The 18,843-nt window shown below is 42.1% G+C and overlaps 1 protein-coding gene across 2 annotated transcripts in view; it reads right to left on the bottom strand.

Annotated features, from left to right (window-relative positions):
• Window positions 1-18,843, bottom strand: part of LOC112218614 (semaphorin-3E-like) — a 45,041-nt gene that overhangs the window by 10,355 nt on the left and 15,843 nt on the right. For both annotated transcript variants that reach the window (XM_024379554.2, XM_024379553.2), the window contains exons 2-8: window positions 12,678-12,838; window positions 11,948-12,007; window positions 11,042-11,161; window positions 7,377-7,470; window positions 6,856-6,972; window positions 4,555-4,697; window positions 1,556-1,670 (exon numbers count right to left, since the gene is read on the bottom strand). In XM_024379554.2, the coding sequence (XP_024235322.1) occupies window positions 1,556-1,670; window positions 4,555-4,697; window positions 6,856-6,972; window positions 7,377-7,470; window positions 11,042-11,161; window positions 11,948-12,007; window positions 12,678-12,838 (810 nt within the window). The remainder of the gene's footprint in view (window positions 1-1,555; window positions 1,671-4,554; window positions 4,698-6,855; window positions 6,973-7,376; window positions 7,471-11,041; window positions 11,162-11,947; window positions 12,008-12,677; window positions 12,839-18,843) is intronic.

Here is an 18,843-nt window from a genome sequence, read left to right as displayed (position 1 = left end):
CCTGTGGATGTATTTGAAGGCCTACCTTCAAACTCAGTGCCTCTTTGCATGACATCGTGGGAAAATCAAAGAAATCAGCCAAGACCTCAGGAAAACAATTGTAGACCTCCACACGTCTGGTTCATCCTTGGGAGCAATTTCAAAAACGCTTGAAAGTACCACGTTCATCTGTACAAACAATAGTACTCAAGTACAAACACCATGGGACCATGCAGCCATCATGCCGCTCAGGAAGGAGACGCGTTCTGTCTCCTAGAGATTAACGTACTTTGGTGAGAAAAGTGCAAATCAATCCAGAACAACAGCAAAGAACCTTGTGAAGATGCTGGAGGAAATAGGTACAAAAGTATCTATATCCACAGTAAAACAAGTCCTATATCGACATACCATGAAAGGCCGCTCAGCAAGGAAGAAGCCACTACTCCAAAACCCCCGTAAAAAAGACTGACTACAGTTTGCAACTGCACATGTCAACGATCGTACTTCTTGGAGAAATGCCCTCTGGTCTGATAAAACAAAATAGAACTGTTTGGCCATAATTACCATTGTTATTTTGAGGAAAAAGGGGGAGGGTTGCAAGCCGAAGAACACCATCCCAACCGTGAAGCACGGGGTGGCAGCATCATGTTTTGGGATTGCTTTGCTGCAGGAGGAACTGGTGCACTTCACAAAATTGATGGCATCATGAGGGAGGAATATTATGTGGATATCTTGAAGCAACATCTCAGGACATCAGTCAGTTAAAGTTAAAGCTTGGTCGCAAATGGGTCTTCCAAATGGACAATGACCCCAAGCATACTTCCAAAGTTGTGGAAAAATGGCTTAAGGACAACAAAGTCAAGGTGTTGGAGTGGCCATCACAAAGCCCTGACCTCAATCCAATAGAAAATATGTGGGCAGAACCGAAAGAGCGTGTGTGAGAAAGGAGGCCTTCAAACCTGAAGCAGTTACACCAGCTCTGTCAGGAGTAATGGGCCAAAATTCACCCAACTTATTATGTAAAGCGTGACCCAAGTTAAACAATTTAAAGGAAATGCTACCAAATACTAATTGAGTGTATGTCAACTTCTGACCCACTAGGAATGTGATGAAAGAAATAAAAGCTGAAATAAATCATTCTCTCAACTATTATTCTGACATTTCACATTCATTCTTAAAATCAAGTGGTAATCCTAACAGACATAAAACATAATTTTTACTAGGATTAAATGTCAGGAATTGTGAAAAACTGAGTTTAAATGTGTTTGGCTAAGGTGTATGTGAACTCCCGACTTCAACTGTATGTACTATTATTGTTACCACTGAAATTAACTGTATTTCATTATGCTCCTTGCATTGTAGTATATGTACTGAAATGTAATATCTATAAATTGAGTTTCATGCCAATAAAGCAATCTGAATTTGAATTTGAAGAAAGAGAGATGAAGAGAGAGTGAGAGAAGGAGAGGGAGACAGAGAGAGAGAGAGGGGGAGGAAGGGATCCATCAAGAAAATGTACTATAGTTAATCCCCTGCCTTCACACACACACACACACACACACACACACATCTGTACCTAGCTCGTCAAAGTGTGTGTCGATGCCATTGGGTCCAGCCACAGAGCAGATGAGACGAGTCTTTAGGAAGGAGCTCCAACGATTCACCAACATCCTCTGACCTCCCTGATCATTCTGAAGGGAGAGGATGGAGAAAGGGAGAGGGAAGAGGTTAGAATGGGAAGGAGTCGATGACAGTATACAGGACCTTCAGAAAGTATTCACACCCCTTGACTTTTTCCACATTTGTTATGCTACAACAGCCTGAATGTAAAAATGTTCTTGTCACTGGTCTACACACAATATCACATAATGTCAAAGTGGAATAATGTTTTTAAAAATGTTTTTAAAAAAAAGCTGAAATGTCTTGAATCAATAAGTATTCAACCCCGTTGTTATGGCAAGCCTAAATACGTTTAGCAGTACACATTTGCTTAACAAGTCACATAATAACTTGCATGGTTTGTGCTTAACATGACTCCACACATACGAATATCTGTAAGTTCCCTCAGTCGAGCAGTGAATTTCATACACAGATTCAACCACAAAGACCAGAGAGGTTTTCCAATGCCTCGCCTAGATGGGCACCTATTGGTAGATGAAGAAATATATATATATCCCTTTGAGCATGGTGAAGTTAGTAATTACACTTTGAACGGTGTTTCAATACACTCAGTCACTACAAAGATACAGGCGTCCTTCCTAACTGATTAGAGGAAGAGGAAGGAGACCAGAGAGGTTTTCGGATTTCACCATGAGGCCAATGGTGCCTTTGAAACAGTTACAGTTTAATGGCTGTAAAAGGAGAAAACTGAGGATGGATCAACAACATTGTAGTTACTCCACAATACTGAACTAATTGACAGAGTGAAAAAAGGAAGCCTCTACAGAAGTAAAATATTCCAAAACATGCATCTTGTTTGCAACAAGGCACTAAAGTAAAACTACAAAGGGTCACAGTGCCTTCGGAAAGTATTCAGACCCCTTGACTTTTTCCACATAGTGTCACTTTACAGCCTTATTCTAAAATGGATTAAATAAAAAATCTACACACAACATCTACACACACAAAAATATATACACACAATTCCCATATAACGACAAAGTGAAAACAGGTTTTTAGAATTTTATGCTGTTTTACAGACCCTTTGCTGTGTGACTCGAAATTGAGGTCAGGTGCATCCTGTTTCCATTGATCATCCTTGAGATGTTTCTACAACTTGATTGGAGTCCACCTTGATTGGACATGATTTGGAAAGGCAAACACCTGTCTATATAAGGTTCCACAGTTATCAGTGCATGTCAGAATAAAAACCAAGCAATGAGGTCGAAGGAATTGTCCGTAGAGCTTAGAGACAGGATTGTGTTGAGGCATAGATATGGGGACGGGTACCAAAACATTTCTGAAGCAATGAATGTCCCCAAGAACACAGTGGCCTCCATCAATCTTTAATGGAAGAAGTTTGGAACCCCCAAGATTCTTCCTAGAGCTGGTCGCCTGGCCAAACTGAGCAATCGGGGGAGAATGGCCTTGGTCAGGGAGATGACCAAGAACCCAATGTTCACTCTGACAGAGCTCTCGAGATCCTCTGTGGAGATGGGAGAACCTTCCAGTAGGACAACCATCTCTGCACCACTCCACCAATCAGGTCTTTACGGAGACAGAAGTCACTCCTCAGTAAAAGGTTCATGACAGCACGCTTGGAGTTTGACAAAAGGCACCTAAAGACTTTCAGACCATGAGAAACCTTATTTTATGGTCTGATGAAACCAAGATTGGCCTGAATGCCAAGCGTCACATCTGGAGGAAACCTGGCACCATCCCTAAGGTGAAGCATGGTGGTGGCAGCATCATGCTGTGGGGATGTTTTTCAGTGGCAGGGCAACTTCAAACAGCCAAGACAATGCAGGAGTGGCTTTGGGTTAAGTCTCTGAATGTCCATGAGTGGCCCAGCCAGAGCCCGGACTTGAACACGATCGAACATCTCTGGAGAGACCTGAAAGTAGCTGTGTAGCAACGCTCCAAAACCAACCTGACAGAGCTTGAGAGGATCTGCATAGAAGAATGGGAGAAACTCTCCAATTACAGTTGTGCCAAGCTTGTAGTGTCATACCCAAGAAGACATGAGGCTGTAATCGCTGCCAAAGATGCTTCAACAAAGTAAATAGTATGTAAATGTGATATTTCAGTTTTTATTTTTATAAATTAGCAAAAGTCCAAAAATTAGATTTTGCTCTGTCATTATGGTGTATTTTGTGTTATTAATCATTTTTAGAATAACAAAATGTGGAAAATGTCAAGGGGTCTGAATACTTTCCGAAGGCACAGTATGTTTGGAACAAATCCAATACAACATATTACTGAGTACCACTCTCCATATTTTCAAGCATAGTGATGGCTGCATCGTGTTATCGGTACGCTTGAAATCGTTAAGGACTGGAGAGTTTTTCAGGATAAAAAAGAAACGTAACGGAGCTAATCACAGGTAAAATCCTATAGGAAAACCTGGTTCAGTCTGCTTTCCACCCGACACCTGGAGATGAATTCACCTTTCAGCAGGACAGTAACCTAAATCATAAGGCCAAATCTACGCTGTAGTTACTTCCAAAGAAGACATTAAATGTTTGCGAGTGGCTGAGTGACAGTTTTAACTTCAATCTGCTTGAAAATCTATGGCAAGACTTGGAAATGGTTGTCTAGTAATGGTCAAACAACCAATTTCACAGAGCATGACGAATTTTGAAAAGAATGTAACATGCATTGACTCATGGGTGTGAATACTTATGGAAATAAGATAATTATGTATTTCATTTTCTATAAATTTACAAGAATTTCTAAAAACATGTTTTCACTTTTTCATTATGTGGTATTGGGTATGATTTTTTAAAATACATTTTTAATTCAGGCTGTAACACAACAAAATGTGGAATAAGTGAAGGGGTATGAATACTTTGAAGGCACTGTATATGGGGATATTCTGGCATGCAGGATAAAGCAAAGCATTAGTTCCGTTCTCACCGCACAGACCCGTCCCACCCTGGTGTAAACAGCCTTGTTAACTCCCTCTGCGTCCGTCCCTCTCTCCGTGAAGAAGAAGTAGACCTTGTCATCATCCCTGTCATTGTTATCAGGAATCACCACTGACCCAATAAACTTAGGCTCTGGAGGAAAGATGACAGTTTCAGAAAGAGAAGTTGAAATTGACCATGTAATGTAATTTAGCTTTCCAGTACAAACCTTACTGTGCTGTCCTGGAAATGTCACGCAATCTACTTTCATTCAACTTTATTTAGGCGTGAAAGCATATACACTGCAAGTACAAAACATCAAGAACACCTGCTTTTTCCATGACATAGACTGAACAGGTTTATCCAGGGGAATGCAGTGTAGATGAAGGGGAGGAGACAGGTTAATGAAGGATTTTGAAGCCTTGAGCCAAACGAGACATGGATTGTGTATGTGTCAGTGGAGGCTGCTGACGGGAGGACAGCTCATAACAGATAATGGAATGGAATGAAACACTTTCCAGCCATTACACTACATTCCAGCCAGGTAAGTGTGCCATTCAGAGGGTGAACTCAATATTAGGAAGGTGTTCCTAAAGTTTGGTATACTCAGAGTATACTGTATAGTTTGTGAAAAAGGTACTGTTGGTATTATTATTTTAAATATATGTTTAATCCTCTGTTGTTAAGACAATGGAAAGGTCAGATGCTTTATAATCTAAATGTTGACAGTGAGTGGGCAACGGAGAGAAACAAAATGGTGCAGTTTGAGGCCATGTGGAAGAGACTGGTGCGGGCGCTGGAGAGGGGGGTGTGAGCAGGTGGGTCTGGGCAGGTGTGACATTGACGTTTGTATGTGTATGTTCTGTATTGTTAAAGAAAAGGAAATAACATCGTTCAAAAAAATGAAATACATGTTTAAGTATTCAGTGTATCCATTTGGGAAAATGAAAACAGTTTTAAGTTTTAACAAGCGCTTACTTTAAGAGAAATTGTATCAACATAAGCAAATAGGAAATTCCCCATGTCACAGAGATTCCATAGGGACTACACCATCATTTCTGCTGTTAATTAAGAGAGAATTCCGCTCACGCAATTGTTATTTGTGAAATAAGGTAAGCTATGACTTCACTGTGTTTTTGATGAACCCCCAGACTGAAATGTTAAAGGTAGCCCATATGATATGTAGAATTCGCTCCGACATTACCTGGTTGCTCAAATTCTAAAATGTTCACCTAATTTCCGTTTAAAAGTGTAGAGAATCATTTTACAATCTAAACTGATGGGAAAATATTTTCAATTACCCCAAATATCTTATTTTCAGCTGTTTGAAGCTGGTGTACAAAAGAGAAAAAATAAGTAAAAGCTCAATTTAACATAGAAACATAGAAATAGCACATGTACAACAGAACTACCACTTATCACACTTGCTTTCAATGATAATGAAAGATATATCAATCACACTTCTATGTGAATTTGGTTGTGTTGCCACAAAGCTACGTACTGGACCTCTTCAGTATGTAGTATATAGTTATTCAGAAGTTAAACATGTTTCAGGCCTAAAAGTTCATGGTTCATTTTTCATTTGTTTCCTCATTGGGGGCAGCAGGTAGCATAGGGGTTAGAGTGTTGGGCCAGTAACAAATGGTTGCTAGATCAAATCCCAGAGGGGACAAGGTAAAAACCTGCCATTCTGCCCCTGAACAAGGCACTGTTCCTAGGCTGTCGTTGTAAGTAAAATTTGTTCTTAACTGAGTTGCCGAGTTAAATAAAACAATTGGAAAGGCATCCATACCTATTGATGACTGCAGGCGCTGCTGGAGCCAGCATTGTAAGAGCATGGTTAATAACTCAACTATTTTGTGTAAAGGAATTTGTCATGGTCATTTTATTTCCTAATACATATATCTATATAGTATCCGATCCTACAGTACACATTCATCGAGGACCGCTATGTCACGAAAATAACCCATGTTGCCTACGATTGTGGTGAGACTGTATGTGTTGAAGTCATTTGATCAGATGGAGCCAAGGTCGGTCATGTGATTCACTATTGAGACATATGAATGTTTGCTACGATAAAGGGATGGTTACAGTTACTCTCTTCACGTGAATGTTCATCAAAAAATGCATTGACCATAATCACAGTGTACTGGTCAGAGGTTTATTTATTTTTTACATTTGATCTTGTCCTGGTGGTAAATGGAACAATCTGGAAACCTGATGAATAACTAAATCAATACAATCTAATTAAAGTCATTTCAACATATTATTATCTACATCAAACCTGATACATTAATGCCCAGCCACTGACCATTGAGCTGTTGTCTGTCGTCTCTCTCAGTGCGTGTGTAGCTCTGGTTGTTCAGTCGACACAGAGCTGCGTCATTCTCCCAGTAGTCTGTGTACAGGCCAATATACAGCTCTCCTCCTAACAAACACACAGAGAAGTATATAAACCAGATGTTACACAGGAGTTTTACACTTCCGTTTTTTTCACACAGACATACAATGAATAACAAAATTACAATCAATTGCAAATGTTGGTGATTTTGGGAAACTATGTTTAGTTATTTATCACAATCAATACTTTATTTCCACATGGTGGCAGCATTGTGCTAAAACTAAACCTGCCTCTGAGCACTGTGCAATACTCAGTAACAGCAATTCTACTAGACTAGAGTACGAGTCTTGAAAAGGGTTTGGGTTAACGTGCCTGACTGAGACAGAGAGACAACTGGGATAAGAACATACTGTGTCATGAAACACAAAAGAAGGTAGAAAGTGAAAGAACAGAAGTGAAAATGCGTTGTATTATGTGATAGGTATTCTTACTGTCCAGGGTGGATGTAACGGGGCTGTTGTGGTCGTAGGGACATCTCCCTCTGCCGCTCTCTATACTCTGCTCCTCCAGTTCAAACTGCCTGACCTGGGGACCAAAAAGTAGCAGTGAGAACACACACGCATGCTGACACATTCACACACTGCGACATCCCTGAGCTTGACCTTAGCCATATCAGAGGACACACACGCATGCTGACACATTCACACACAGCGACGTCCCTGAGCTTGACCTTAGCCATATCAGAGAACACACACGCATGCTGACACATTCACACACAGCGACGTCCCTTGACCTGAGCTTGACCTTAGCCATATCAGAGAGACACACACGCATGCTGACACATTCACACACAGCGACGTCCCTGAGCTTGACCTTAGCCATATCAGAGGACACACACGCATGCTGACACATTCACACACAGCGACATCCCTGAGCTTGACCTTAGCCATATCAGAGAACACACACGCATGCTGACACATTCACACACAGCGACGTCCCTGAGCTTGACCTTAGCCATAGCGTGCCTGGTGCCAGAGGAAGATTCTTTGTTTTTCCTGATGGTGCTGTTGTCACAGGTCCTCTTAGACTGACCGTGGATTATATAAACTAAACTAACTCACAGCCCAAACAAACACACTCCCTCTCTCTCAGAGGACACACAAACTACCTCTAAGTACCAACTCTCTCTCTCTCAGAGGACACACAAACTACCTCTAAATACCAACTCCCTCTCTCTCAGAGGACACACAAACTACCTCTAAATACCAACTCCCTCTCTCTCAGAGGACACACAAACTACCTCTAAATACCAACTCCCTCTCTCTCAGAGGACACACAAACTACCTCTAAATACCAACTCCCTCTCTCTCTCTCACACAAACTACCTCTAAGTACCAACTCCCTCTCTCTCTCTCTCTCTTCTCTCTCTCTCTCTTGCTTCACTCTCTCTTGCTTCTCTCTCTCTCTTGCTCTCTCTCTCTCTTGCTTCTCTCTCTCTCTCTCTGTCTCTCTCACACTCTTGCTTCTTTCTCTCTCTCTCTCTCTCTCTCTCTCTCTCTCTCTCTCACACACTCTTGCTTCTCTCTCTCTCTATCTCTCACACTCTTGTTTCTCTCTCTCTCTCTCTCTCTTGCTTCTCTCTCTCTTGCTTCTCTCTCTCTTGCTTCTCTCTCTCTCTCTCTCTCTTCTCTATCTCTCTCTCTCTCTCTCTCACTCACACACTCTTGCTTCTCTCTCTCTCTCTCTCTCTCTCTCTCACACCCTTGCTTCTCTCTCTCTCTCTCTCTCTCTCTCTCTCTCCATTTCTTAGAAGACATAAACTAACTGCCAGTAGGCTACCATTGTCACGCCCTGACCTTAGAGATCCTTTTTATTCTCTATTTTGGTTAGGTCAGGGTGTGACTAGGCTGGGTAGTCTAGTTTTTTCAATTCTATGTTGGCCTGGTATGGTTCCCAATCAGAGGCAGCTGTCTATCGTTGTCTCTGATTGGGGATCATATTTAGGCAGCCTTTTTCCCACTGTTTTTTTGTGGGAACTTGTTTTTCTGTAGTGCCTGTGAACACTGCATTTACTTCACGTTTTGTATTGTTTTTGGTGAGTTTCATTTATTAAAACATGTGGAACTCTACGCACGCTGCGCCTTGGTCCATTTAGTCTGTCAACGATCGTGACAACCATAGATTAATAAAATATCAAATGTCAATGTTTTACCTACAGATTCCATAGTACTGTATCTCATATTACTGTATTGACTGTATTTTTATTATTTAAAAAATCAAATGTATTATTTGTGCACTTCTTTATTAACATTTTTGTTATTTGTTACATTTGACTGTTTATTAAAACCTAGCATTGCTACTAATTTTTCTGAAATTGAGACAGATATATAGTATTGAATAAATACATTGAACAATCTCTTTCATAATTTCGTTAAACAATAAAAGCTCATTTACCAACATTTCTTAAAATGCATATATAGCATTTTTGAAAAAAATCTCATCATTTATGTCACTCCTTGTGTATCTCTGTGTTTCACTGTCAGGTGAATAAACAAACTCCCCTTCTCTCTCTCTCAGGAGACACAAATTGACCAGTGGATGTGTTGCGGTATTTACGGATCATTTAAGAAAGACTGCATGTGTCCTAAAGAACAGATGACGAGACTGAGCCAAACCAGCAGCATGTCCTTCTGAATGTGTTCATACATTTATTAGGTTCACCACAAAAATGGTTTGTTCCTGCAGACAGTGAGTCACGTGGCCGTGGCTTGCTATATAAAGCAGGGAGACAGGCATCCAGTTACTGTTCGCTCGAACGTTAGAATGGGCAAAACGAGTGACCTAAGCAAAAAACATCCAGTCATTGGCAGTCCTGTGGGCAAAAACAGCTTGTTGATGAGATGTCAAAGGAGAATGGCAAAAAGTACAACAATGGTGTGCAGAACGGCATCTTGGAACTCACAACTCGTTGGTCCTTGTCACGGATGGTCTATTTCAGCAGATGACCACTCCACACCGGGTATCCATAGCCGCAGGAACTAGGGGTGCTCAGGGTGCTGTAGCACCCCCTGAAAAATCCTAATTCTATATTGCGATTTTCTTCACTCCAATTCGCATACCTCTTGTAACGGATCTCGTCCTCCTCTTCTGAGGAGGAGTAGCGAGAAGGATCGGAGGACCAATGCGCAGCGTGGTAAGTGTCCATAATGTGTAATCAAACACAACAGAACACTGGAACAAAACAATAAACGTGAACAAACAAAACAGTCCCGTGTGGTAACAAACACTGACACGGAAGACAAACACCCACAACTCAAAAGTGAAACCAGGCTACCTAAGTTTGATTCTCAATCAGGGACAACAATTGACAGCTACCTCTGATTGAGAACCATACTAGGCCAAACACAGAAATCCCAAATTATAGAAAAACGAACATAGAAGGCCCATTGTTTTAATGTGTCTGTGACCAACAGATGCATTTCTGTATTCCCAGTCATGTGAAATCCATAGATTAGGGCCTAATAAAATCATTTAACAAAATCTTTGAAATTGTTGCATGCTGCATTTATATTTTTGTTAACCAATAGAGTTAACCAATAGCTACCCGGACTATCTGCATTGACCCTTTTTGCACTCATCACATACACTGCTGTTACTTTTTATTATCATTCCTGTTGCCTAGGCACTTTATCCCTACGTATATGTACATATCTACCCCAATTACCACGTATCCCTGCACATCGACATGGTACTGCAGCCCCGTGTATGTCGCCAAGTTATCATTACTCATTTTGTATTGTTCTTTGTATTATTATTTTCCTGTTGTTCTATTATTTCTTTCTCTCTGCATTGTTGGGAAGGGCCTATAAGTAAGCATTTCACTGTTAGTCTACACCTGTTGTTTACGAAGCATGTAACAAAAACAATTTGATTTTAGTCTGAATTTTGGGTGTGCAAGAATGTTTTCTTGGCACACGTTAGGTCCCTTAATGCCAATTGAGCAACTTTTCCATGGCCAGAAGAATTCAGGCTGTTCCGTAGGCAAAGGGGGTGCCACCCAGTACTAGATGTGTGTACCTAATAAACTGACCATTGAGTGTATATCAGCCCCAATGGTAACTCCAAGTCAACAAACAACCCTCCCAACCCTGCTCACCTGTCCTGTGTGTCCCACCCTGATTTTGGCACAGTGAGGATTAAATGCTCCTGTTCCGCAGGCCAACAGGTGGGTGGTGTTATACCGATGCAGCACCTTGATGTAGTTAGCACACTCTGGCTGTAGGGAGAGAGAGAGGGCAGAGGGATGGAGGAAGGTAGAGGGGAGCAGGGAGGGAGGGAGGGAGGGCAGAGGGATGGAGGAAGGTAGAGGGGAGAAGGGAGGGAGGGCAGAGGGCAGAGAGATGGAGGAAGGTAGAGGGGAGAAGGGAGGGAGGGAGAGGGATGGAGGAAGGTAGAGGGGAGAAGGGAGGGAGGGCAGAGGGCAGAGGGATGGAGGAAGGTAGAGGGGAGAAGGGAGGGAGGGCAGAGGGATGGAGGAAGGTAGAGGGGAGAAGGGAGGGAGGGCAGAGGGATGGAGGAAGGTAGAGGGGAGAAGGGAGGGAGGGCAGAGGGCAGAGGGATGGAGGATGGTAGAGGGGAGAAGGGAGGGAGGGAGAGAGAGGGCAGAGGGATGGAGGAAGGTAGAGGGGAGAAGGGAGGGAGGGAGAGGGCAGAGGGATGGAGGAAGTTAGAGGGGAGAAGGGAGGGAGGGAGAGGGCAGAGGGATGGAGGAAGGTAGAGGGGAGCAGGGAGGGAGGGAGGGCAGAGTGATGGAGGAAGGTAGAGGGCAGCAGGGAGGGAGGGAGGGAGGGAGGGAGGGCAGAGGGATGGAGGAAGGTAGAGGGCAGCAGGGAGGGAGGGCAGAGGGATGGAGGAAGGTAGAGGGCAGCAGGGAGGGAGGGAGGGCAGAGGGATGGAGGAAGATAGAGTGGTTAGGTATGTATTTGAAGGGTAAACTATGACACATTACATTTTTGAATAAATTACGGAGTGCTACAAACGTAGAATGATCAGATGATGTTACCTTCTCTCTGCCTTTCATCAGACAATCTTCTACCTGCGACACAGAGCTGGCCCAGTCGATCTGGGGAGAAATGACAATACATAACACACCAACACATGCATATCCACATGCACATGCACACACACTCACATACACAATGTATGTCTGTTTGACTGGTGTACATCATAACATGTTGTGTCATGTATGTCCCTCTCTATCATCATTAAATATACTATCTCATCAGTGATAAAATATACACATTTATTTACAATAATAATAATCTCGATTACCTAATAATAATGACTCAGTAGGAAATGGACAATTATAATCGCATTATTTTCTCTACATTACAGATATGTTCCGTAGTCAGTTATCCTGCCCTTTATGTCATTGTTTAACGTAATTAAACATAATTAAAGTTAATAACACCTTATTATAACACACTCAACTATTACTTCAACCACCTCGAGGAAACAGTTGGATCTGATCTTACACGTATATAGGGCTGGAGAAGTACTAGTAATACGGAGACAATTCCACCTAGCCTATCAGAGGTTAAGGGGGCAGACCTGGCTTATGGCAGCATCTGTGTCCAACTGTGTGCTCTTTATGGAAAGACTCCTTGGTAATATAATGAAGATGCACAAACACATACACTCTGTTTAGGTAACCTAATGACCTTGAGGGGTAAGAGTTCAAGTCCCCTCCACACACGAACAGACAGACTCACAGACAGACAGGCCTACAGTACCTCTCTGTGTTGGTGGTTTACTCTCTCCAGGCTGAGGGAGTACAGGATGTTTTTAGCCCCTACGTACAGCCTTTCATGGGCCTCGTCCAACAGCATGGTCTGGGGCTGCAGGGAGGGACCTGGTCCCTGAAACACCCACGTCCTGTTCAGATCCCATAACTCTGCACAGGGAGAGAGAAGAAAGAGAGAGAAAGAGAGACGGGAGAGAGAGTAAGAGAGAGAGAGAGTAAGAGAGAGACAGAGAGTAAGAGTAAGAGAGAGAGAGTGAGAGAGAGAGAGAGAGAGAGAGAGAGAGAGAGAGGAAAGAGAGATGGGGAGAGAGAGACTATTACAAGTCTATAGGCCAAGATTTCAGAATAAGCTTTCAAAGTTACACAACCAGTAGGATACAGTGGTGCCCACATGATCGAAGGCTTGCAAAATCTGAAAAATGTAACTACTTTATATCAGAAATCTGCACTCCATGTAATAGCATACCTTCAAGCACTTTAACCAACATTATGTAAAAGAAGAGTTTCTGTGATGAATGTACATTTTTTCACTGGCTGTTTAGCATCAGCATAACAAATCACACACCCTAAAGTGCTTTGTCCATCTGTGTGTGTGTGTGTGTGTGTGTGTGTGTGTGTGTGTGTGTGTGTGTGTGTGTGTGTGTGTGTGTGTGTGTGTGTGTGTGTGTGTGTGTGTGTGTGTGTGTGTGCATGTGTGCATGTGTGCATGTGTTTTAAAGCTGAGCAATTACCCTGTCATATAGATTCCTAAAAGCTGCCCCAAATCCAACACTGTCTTGTACATGGTTCAAATGTTGTTGTATCATATGATATGAACTTGAAGATACTAATCAGGAAGAACACTAGTCACATCCCAAAGCTTCTCCCAGAAGAGCATTGGTAAGAACTCGGATGTAATGCCTGGGAAAGATGTTGTGATTGCTGAATGGGATATTTGATACTCACAGCCAAGCCTATCAGCTGTCTCGAGGGGAGGAAGTCATTTTATCAGACAGGAAACGGAACTGTTGTCTTTATCTGACCTTGGGTAGCGGTTGCCCTTAGGCACCGATCTAGGAGCAGCTTACAGTCCTCAAATCCTAACTTGAACCATTGGGAGAATAATTTAAAACGGGCCTTAGATCAGTTTCTAGGGGGGACTTCTTCCTTCTGCCTTTAAGTTTTATTTATCCTATTGTGTCACTAGACCGTGAGTTTGATTAGGAGGGTGAAGTTTAATATTGACTGAACACATGGGTCACGCACACACACACACACACACACACACACACACACACACACACACACACACACACACACACACACACACACACACACACACACACACACACACACACACACACACACACACACACACACACACACACACACACATCACATATTTTCCCTCTAATCAAACCTGTCAGGTCTGCCTTCGATCATGTCTACAGCTCTGGAGCTCAGGTCTGGGGGGGGAAGGACCAGAGCCAGGAGCTACAGCCCCAGCGAGGGTCACTTCCTGTGGGCTGTGGTGGGTTGCATGCCCTGGGCCCTAGAGCACGACTGGATGTCCTTGTGGACAATGAGACAACGTCTGGAGTGTGTTAGGAAACCCCCTAAAGCTTCGTAGCGTCATGCAGAGCAGTCCAGGACACGGGTGGTTTATATGATCAAATGAGACTCTCTATTTGTATTCCTCCCTTTCCCAAATTGGAGCTGCCATTTTTTCTTGCCCAGAAGAGAGGAGAATACTCCTGGCTACCATAACCATCACCTCCCCCTACCTGTCTCCTCAGACGGAACTTCTCTGGAGTTATATGTCAAGATTGAAGTAACTGCCAGTGTTTCAGGAGGGGGGGTTCTGTGATTTGTTATTTCAGCATCTGTGTTTTTAGTAGCATTACATCTACTACAGTATTAGATGTCTCGGTAGAGACCAATAGATTCGGTTTATTTTTCTGGTTTTAGATTTCTCTGGTAGATCCATTCTGTTTGTTTTGCTAGCATTAGAGATCTGTGTGGTAGAAACAGAGTGAAGGTTTGTTTAAAGAGGTATTAGATCTCTAGGTGCTGTTAGGATTGAGATTAGTCTGATTGTTTTGGTAGCGTCATTGATCTCAAACAGTGTGTGTGTATGTGTTTAAAAAATAAAAATTGCCGTTAGATCTCTATGGTGTAGACAGAGGGGATATGGTGGTGCTGATATGCCAGTGCCCAGACACGCTTCCTGTAATGATCTAAACCAGACAGTTACAGCTCTTAAAAGGCATGCAACTAGCACGCATTCAAGCACACACGCACACATACACTCCTGCACTCACACATACACACACATGCACGCACACATACACCTGCACGCACATACATACACACAGATGCATGCAGGCACACGTGGCACGCAAACACACATACGTGGCGCTCACACACAAGTGGGGCACACTCACACACCTCCAGATGTAACACACTATGGAATGTGTAATGCTTCAGCTGACGATAACAAGGACAGACGTGTAGTGGAGCAGGAGGGAGTTTGTCATCCACTGAGGGAAGGAATGGGAACTGAATGGGATAGGTTAACATTCACTGAGGGAATGATGGGAACTGAATGGGATAGGTTAACATTCACTGAGGGAAGGAATGGGAACTGAATGGATAGGTTAACATTCACTGAGGGAAGGAATGGGAACTGAATGGATAGGTTAACATTCACTGAGGGAAGGAATGGGAACTGAATGGGATAAGTTAACATTCACTGAGGGAATGATGGGAACTGAATGGGATAAGTTAACATTCACTGAGGGAATGATGGGAACTGAATGGGATAGGTTAACATTCACTGAGGGAATGATGGGAACTGAATGGGATAGGTTAACATTCACTGAGGGAAGGAATGGGAACTGAATGGATAGGTTAACATTCACTGAGGGAATGATGGGAACTGAATGGGATAAGTTAACATTCACTGAGGGAATGATGGGAACTGAATGGGATAGGTTAACATTCACTGAGGGAAGGAATGGGAACTGAATGGGATAGGTTAACATTCACTGAGGGAATGATGGGAACTGAATGGGATAGGTTAACATTCACTGAGGGAAGGAATGGGAACTGAATGGGATAGGTTAACATTCACTGAGGGAATGATGGGAACTGAATGGGATAGGTTAACATTCACTGAGGGAAGGAATGGGAACTGAATGGGATAAGTTAACATTCACTGAGGGAATGATGGGAACTGAATGGGATAAGTTAACATTCACTGAGGGAATGATGGGAACTGAATGGGATAGGTTAACATTCACTGAGGTAATGATGGGAACTGAATGGGATAAGTTAACATTCACTGAGGGAATGATGGGAACTGAATGGGATAAGTTAACATTCACTGAGGGAATGATGGGAACTGAATGGGATAAGTTAACATTCACTGAGGGAATGATGGGAACTGAAAGGGATAGGTTAACATTCACTGAGGGAATGATGGGAACTGAATGGGATAAGTTAACATTCACTGAGGGAATGATGGGAACTGAATGGGATAGGTTAACATTCACTGAGGGAATGATGGGAACTGAATGGGATAAGTTAACATTCACTGAGGGAATGATGGGAACTGAATGGGATAATTAACATTCACTGAGGGAATGATGGGAACTGAATGGGATACGTTAACATTCACTGAGGGAATGATGGGAACTGAATGGGATAAGTTAACATTCACTGAGGGAATGATGGGAACTGAATGGGATAGGTTAACATTCACTGAGGGAATGATGGGAACTGAATGGGATAGGTTAACATTCACTGAGGGAATGATGGGAACTGAATGGGATAGGTTAACATTCACTGAGGGAATGATGGGAACTGAATGGGATAAGTTAACATTCACTGAGGGAATGATGGGAACTGAATGGGATAGGTTAACATTCACTGAGGGAAGGAATGGGAACTGAATGGGATAGGTTAACATTCACTGAGGGAATGATGGGAACTGAATGGGATAGGTTAACATTCACTGAGGGAATGATGGGAACTGAATGGGATAGGTTAACATTCACTGAGGGAATGATGGGAACTGAATGGGATAGGTTAACATTCACTGAGGGAATGATGGGAACTGAATGGGATAGGTTAACATTCACTGAGGGAATGATGGGAACTGAATGGGATAGGTTAACATTCACTGAGGGAATGATGGGAACTGAATGGGATAAGTTAACATTCACTGAGGGAATGATGGGAACTGAATGGGATAGGTTAACATTCACTGAGGGAATGATGGGAACTGAATGGGATAGGTTAACATTCACTGAGGGAATGATGGGAACTGAATGGGATAGGTTAACATTCACTGAGGGAATGATGGGAACTGAATGGGATAAGTTAACATTCACTGAGGGAATGATGGGAACTGAATGGGATAGGTTAACATTCACTGAGGGAATGATGGGAACTGAATGGGATAGGTTAACATTCACTGAGGGAATGATGGGAACTGAATGGGATAAGTTAACATTCACTGAGGGAATGATGGGAACTGAATGGGATAATTAACATCCACTGAGGGAATGATGGGAACTGAATGGGATAATTAACATCCACTGGACCAAAAACAGTGTTGTTGGTGATGATGATAAGGATAAAGGTGACAAATTCTGAGAACAAAAATTATAATGGTGATGAATTGTGATGATGATGATGATGTGGTGATAATGATAATGAAATGACAGGACTTGACTTGAGTGAATTAAATATGAAGAGTGCATTTCCAAAATGGTATAACCACCGATTTTTCACATTTGGGTTTTTTCAACAGAAATGATGGCTTACGGGTACCTTCATGTGTGTCTCAAATACTACAGCTTTTTCATTCGTAGATTTGAAATGTGCATGTGCTATATATCCATTGTTTAGCTGCAATGGAACGTTTGTGTCCTTTATATTTGACTGTGATATGTGGTTGTCTTACCAAGCCATCTTAAAATGAATGCACTGACTGTAAGTCACTCTTGATAATAGCATCTGATAAATGACTAAAATGTAAAATGTAAATGTTTTACATACAGATCTCATATTAGATACTTTTTCTAAACTCATAACACAGCAACACACCTACATCACACAATTAGCCAAATAGTTAATTTTCTGCTCAAAACCACATTTTGTTCATTAATACCAACTCTACATTTCAAAATACAAAAAAAACGTTCCTTACATACTCTAACTCCATCAAAACCCAGTAAACCCCGCTCAATATCTAATCATTCTGTCATAACACTAGCACATGCTTTCAATTTAAGAGGAACATATAGTCAATTATAGCACAACGACTTTCAAAATACTAACCGTGGATTGCATTACAAAACCTGCATTACTTTTCATGTTTCAGTGTTACCTGCAGACAATAGATTAAATGAAATTCATTGTTTTTTATAAGTAAGTTTCCTTTTACTGTAAACCACTACATTTTTTGGTTGAGTGTCGAATGTGTGCATTTTTGGCAACATACTATCTAAAAGTGAATGAGTCATCTTTACTTTATAGAATGTACAGAATGTACAGTAGAAAAAAATAGTAAGTGACAGAATTGCTGCAGTAAAAGCTTTATTAGCAACATGAAATTGCTGCCAGTGATCAACAACACATCCAACATACATGGCCTTTGGTTCAACAACACATCCAACATACATGGCCTTTGGTTCAAAAACACATCCAACATACATGGCCTTTGGTTCAAAAACACATCCAACATACATGGACTTTGGTTCAACAACACATCCAACATACATGGCCTTTGGTTCAAAAACAACAACATCCAACAACACATCCAACATGGCCTTTGGTTCAACAACACATCCAACATACATGGCCTTTGGTTCAACAACACATCCAACATACATGGCCTTTGGTTCAACAACACATCCAACATACATGGCCTTTGGTTCCCTAATGTGTAAAAATAAAACACATTTCCGGTAAAAAAAAAAGGGACAGAAGGGATCAAACAGTAAAATGCCCCGTCCTGTTCTAATCTATACCATCTTCAGCATTTGGCCACATGTTCTCGTCCACATCACATCTTATGTCGTCTCTCGCTATGTACCTTGGATAGTAACGCTTGGCCTGCCTTATCCACCCCTGGCAGTCTTCAGCTGAGATGTCTCTGCAGCCAGCAT

The sequence above is a fragment of the Oncorhynchus tshawytscha genome, linkage group LG19 (genome assembly GCF_018296145.1).
Source record: "Oncorhynchus tshawytscha isolate Ot180627B linkage group LG19, Otsh_v2.0, whole genome shotgun sequence".
In the NCBI taxonomy this organism is placed as follows: Eukaryota; Metazoa; Chordata; class Actinopteri; order Salmoniformes; family Salmonidae; genus Oncorhynchus; species Oncorhynchus tshawytscha.
Note: the sequence above shows the minus strand (reverse complement) of the source record. Positions and strands in the feature narration are given on the sequence as shown.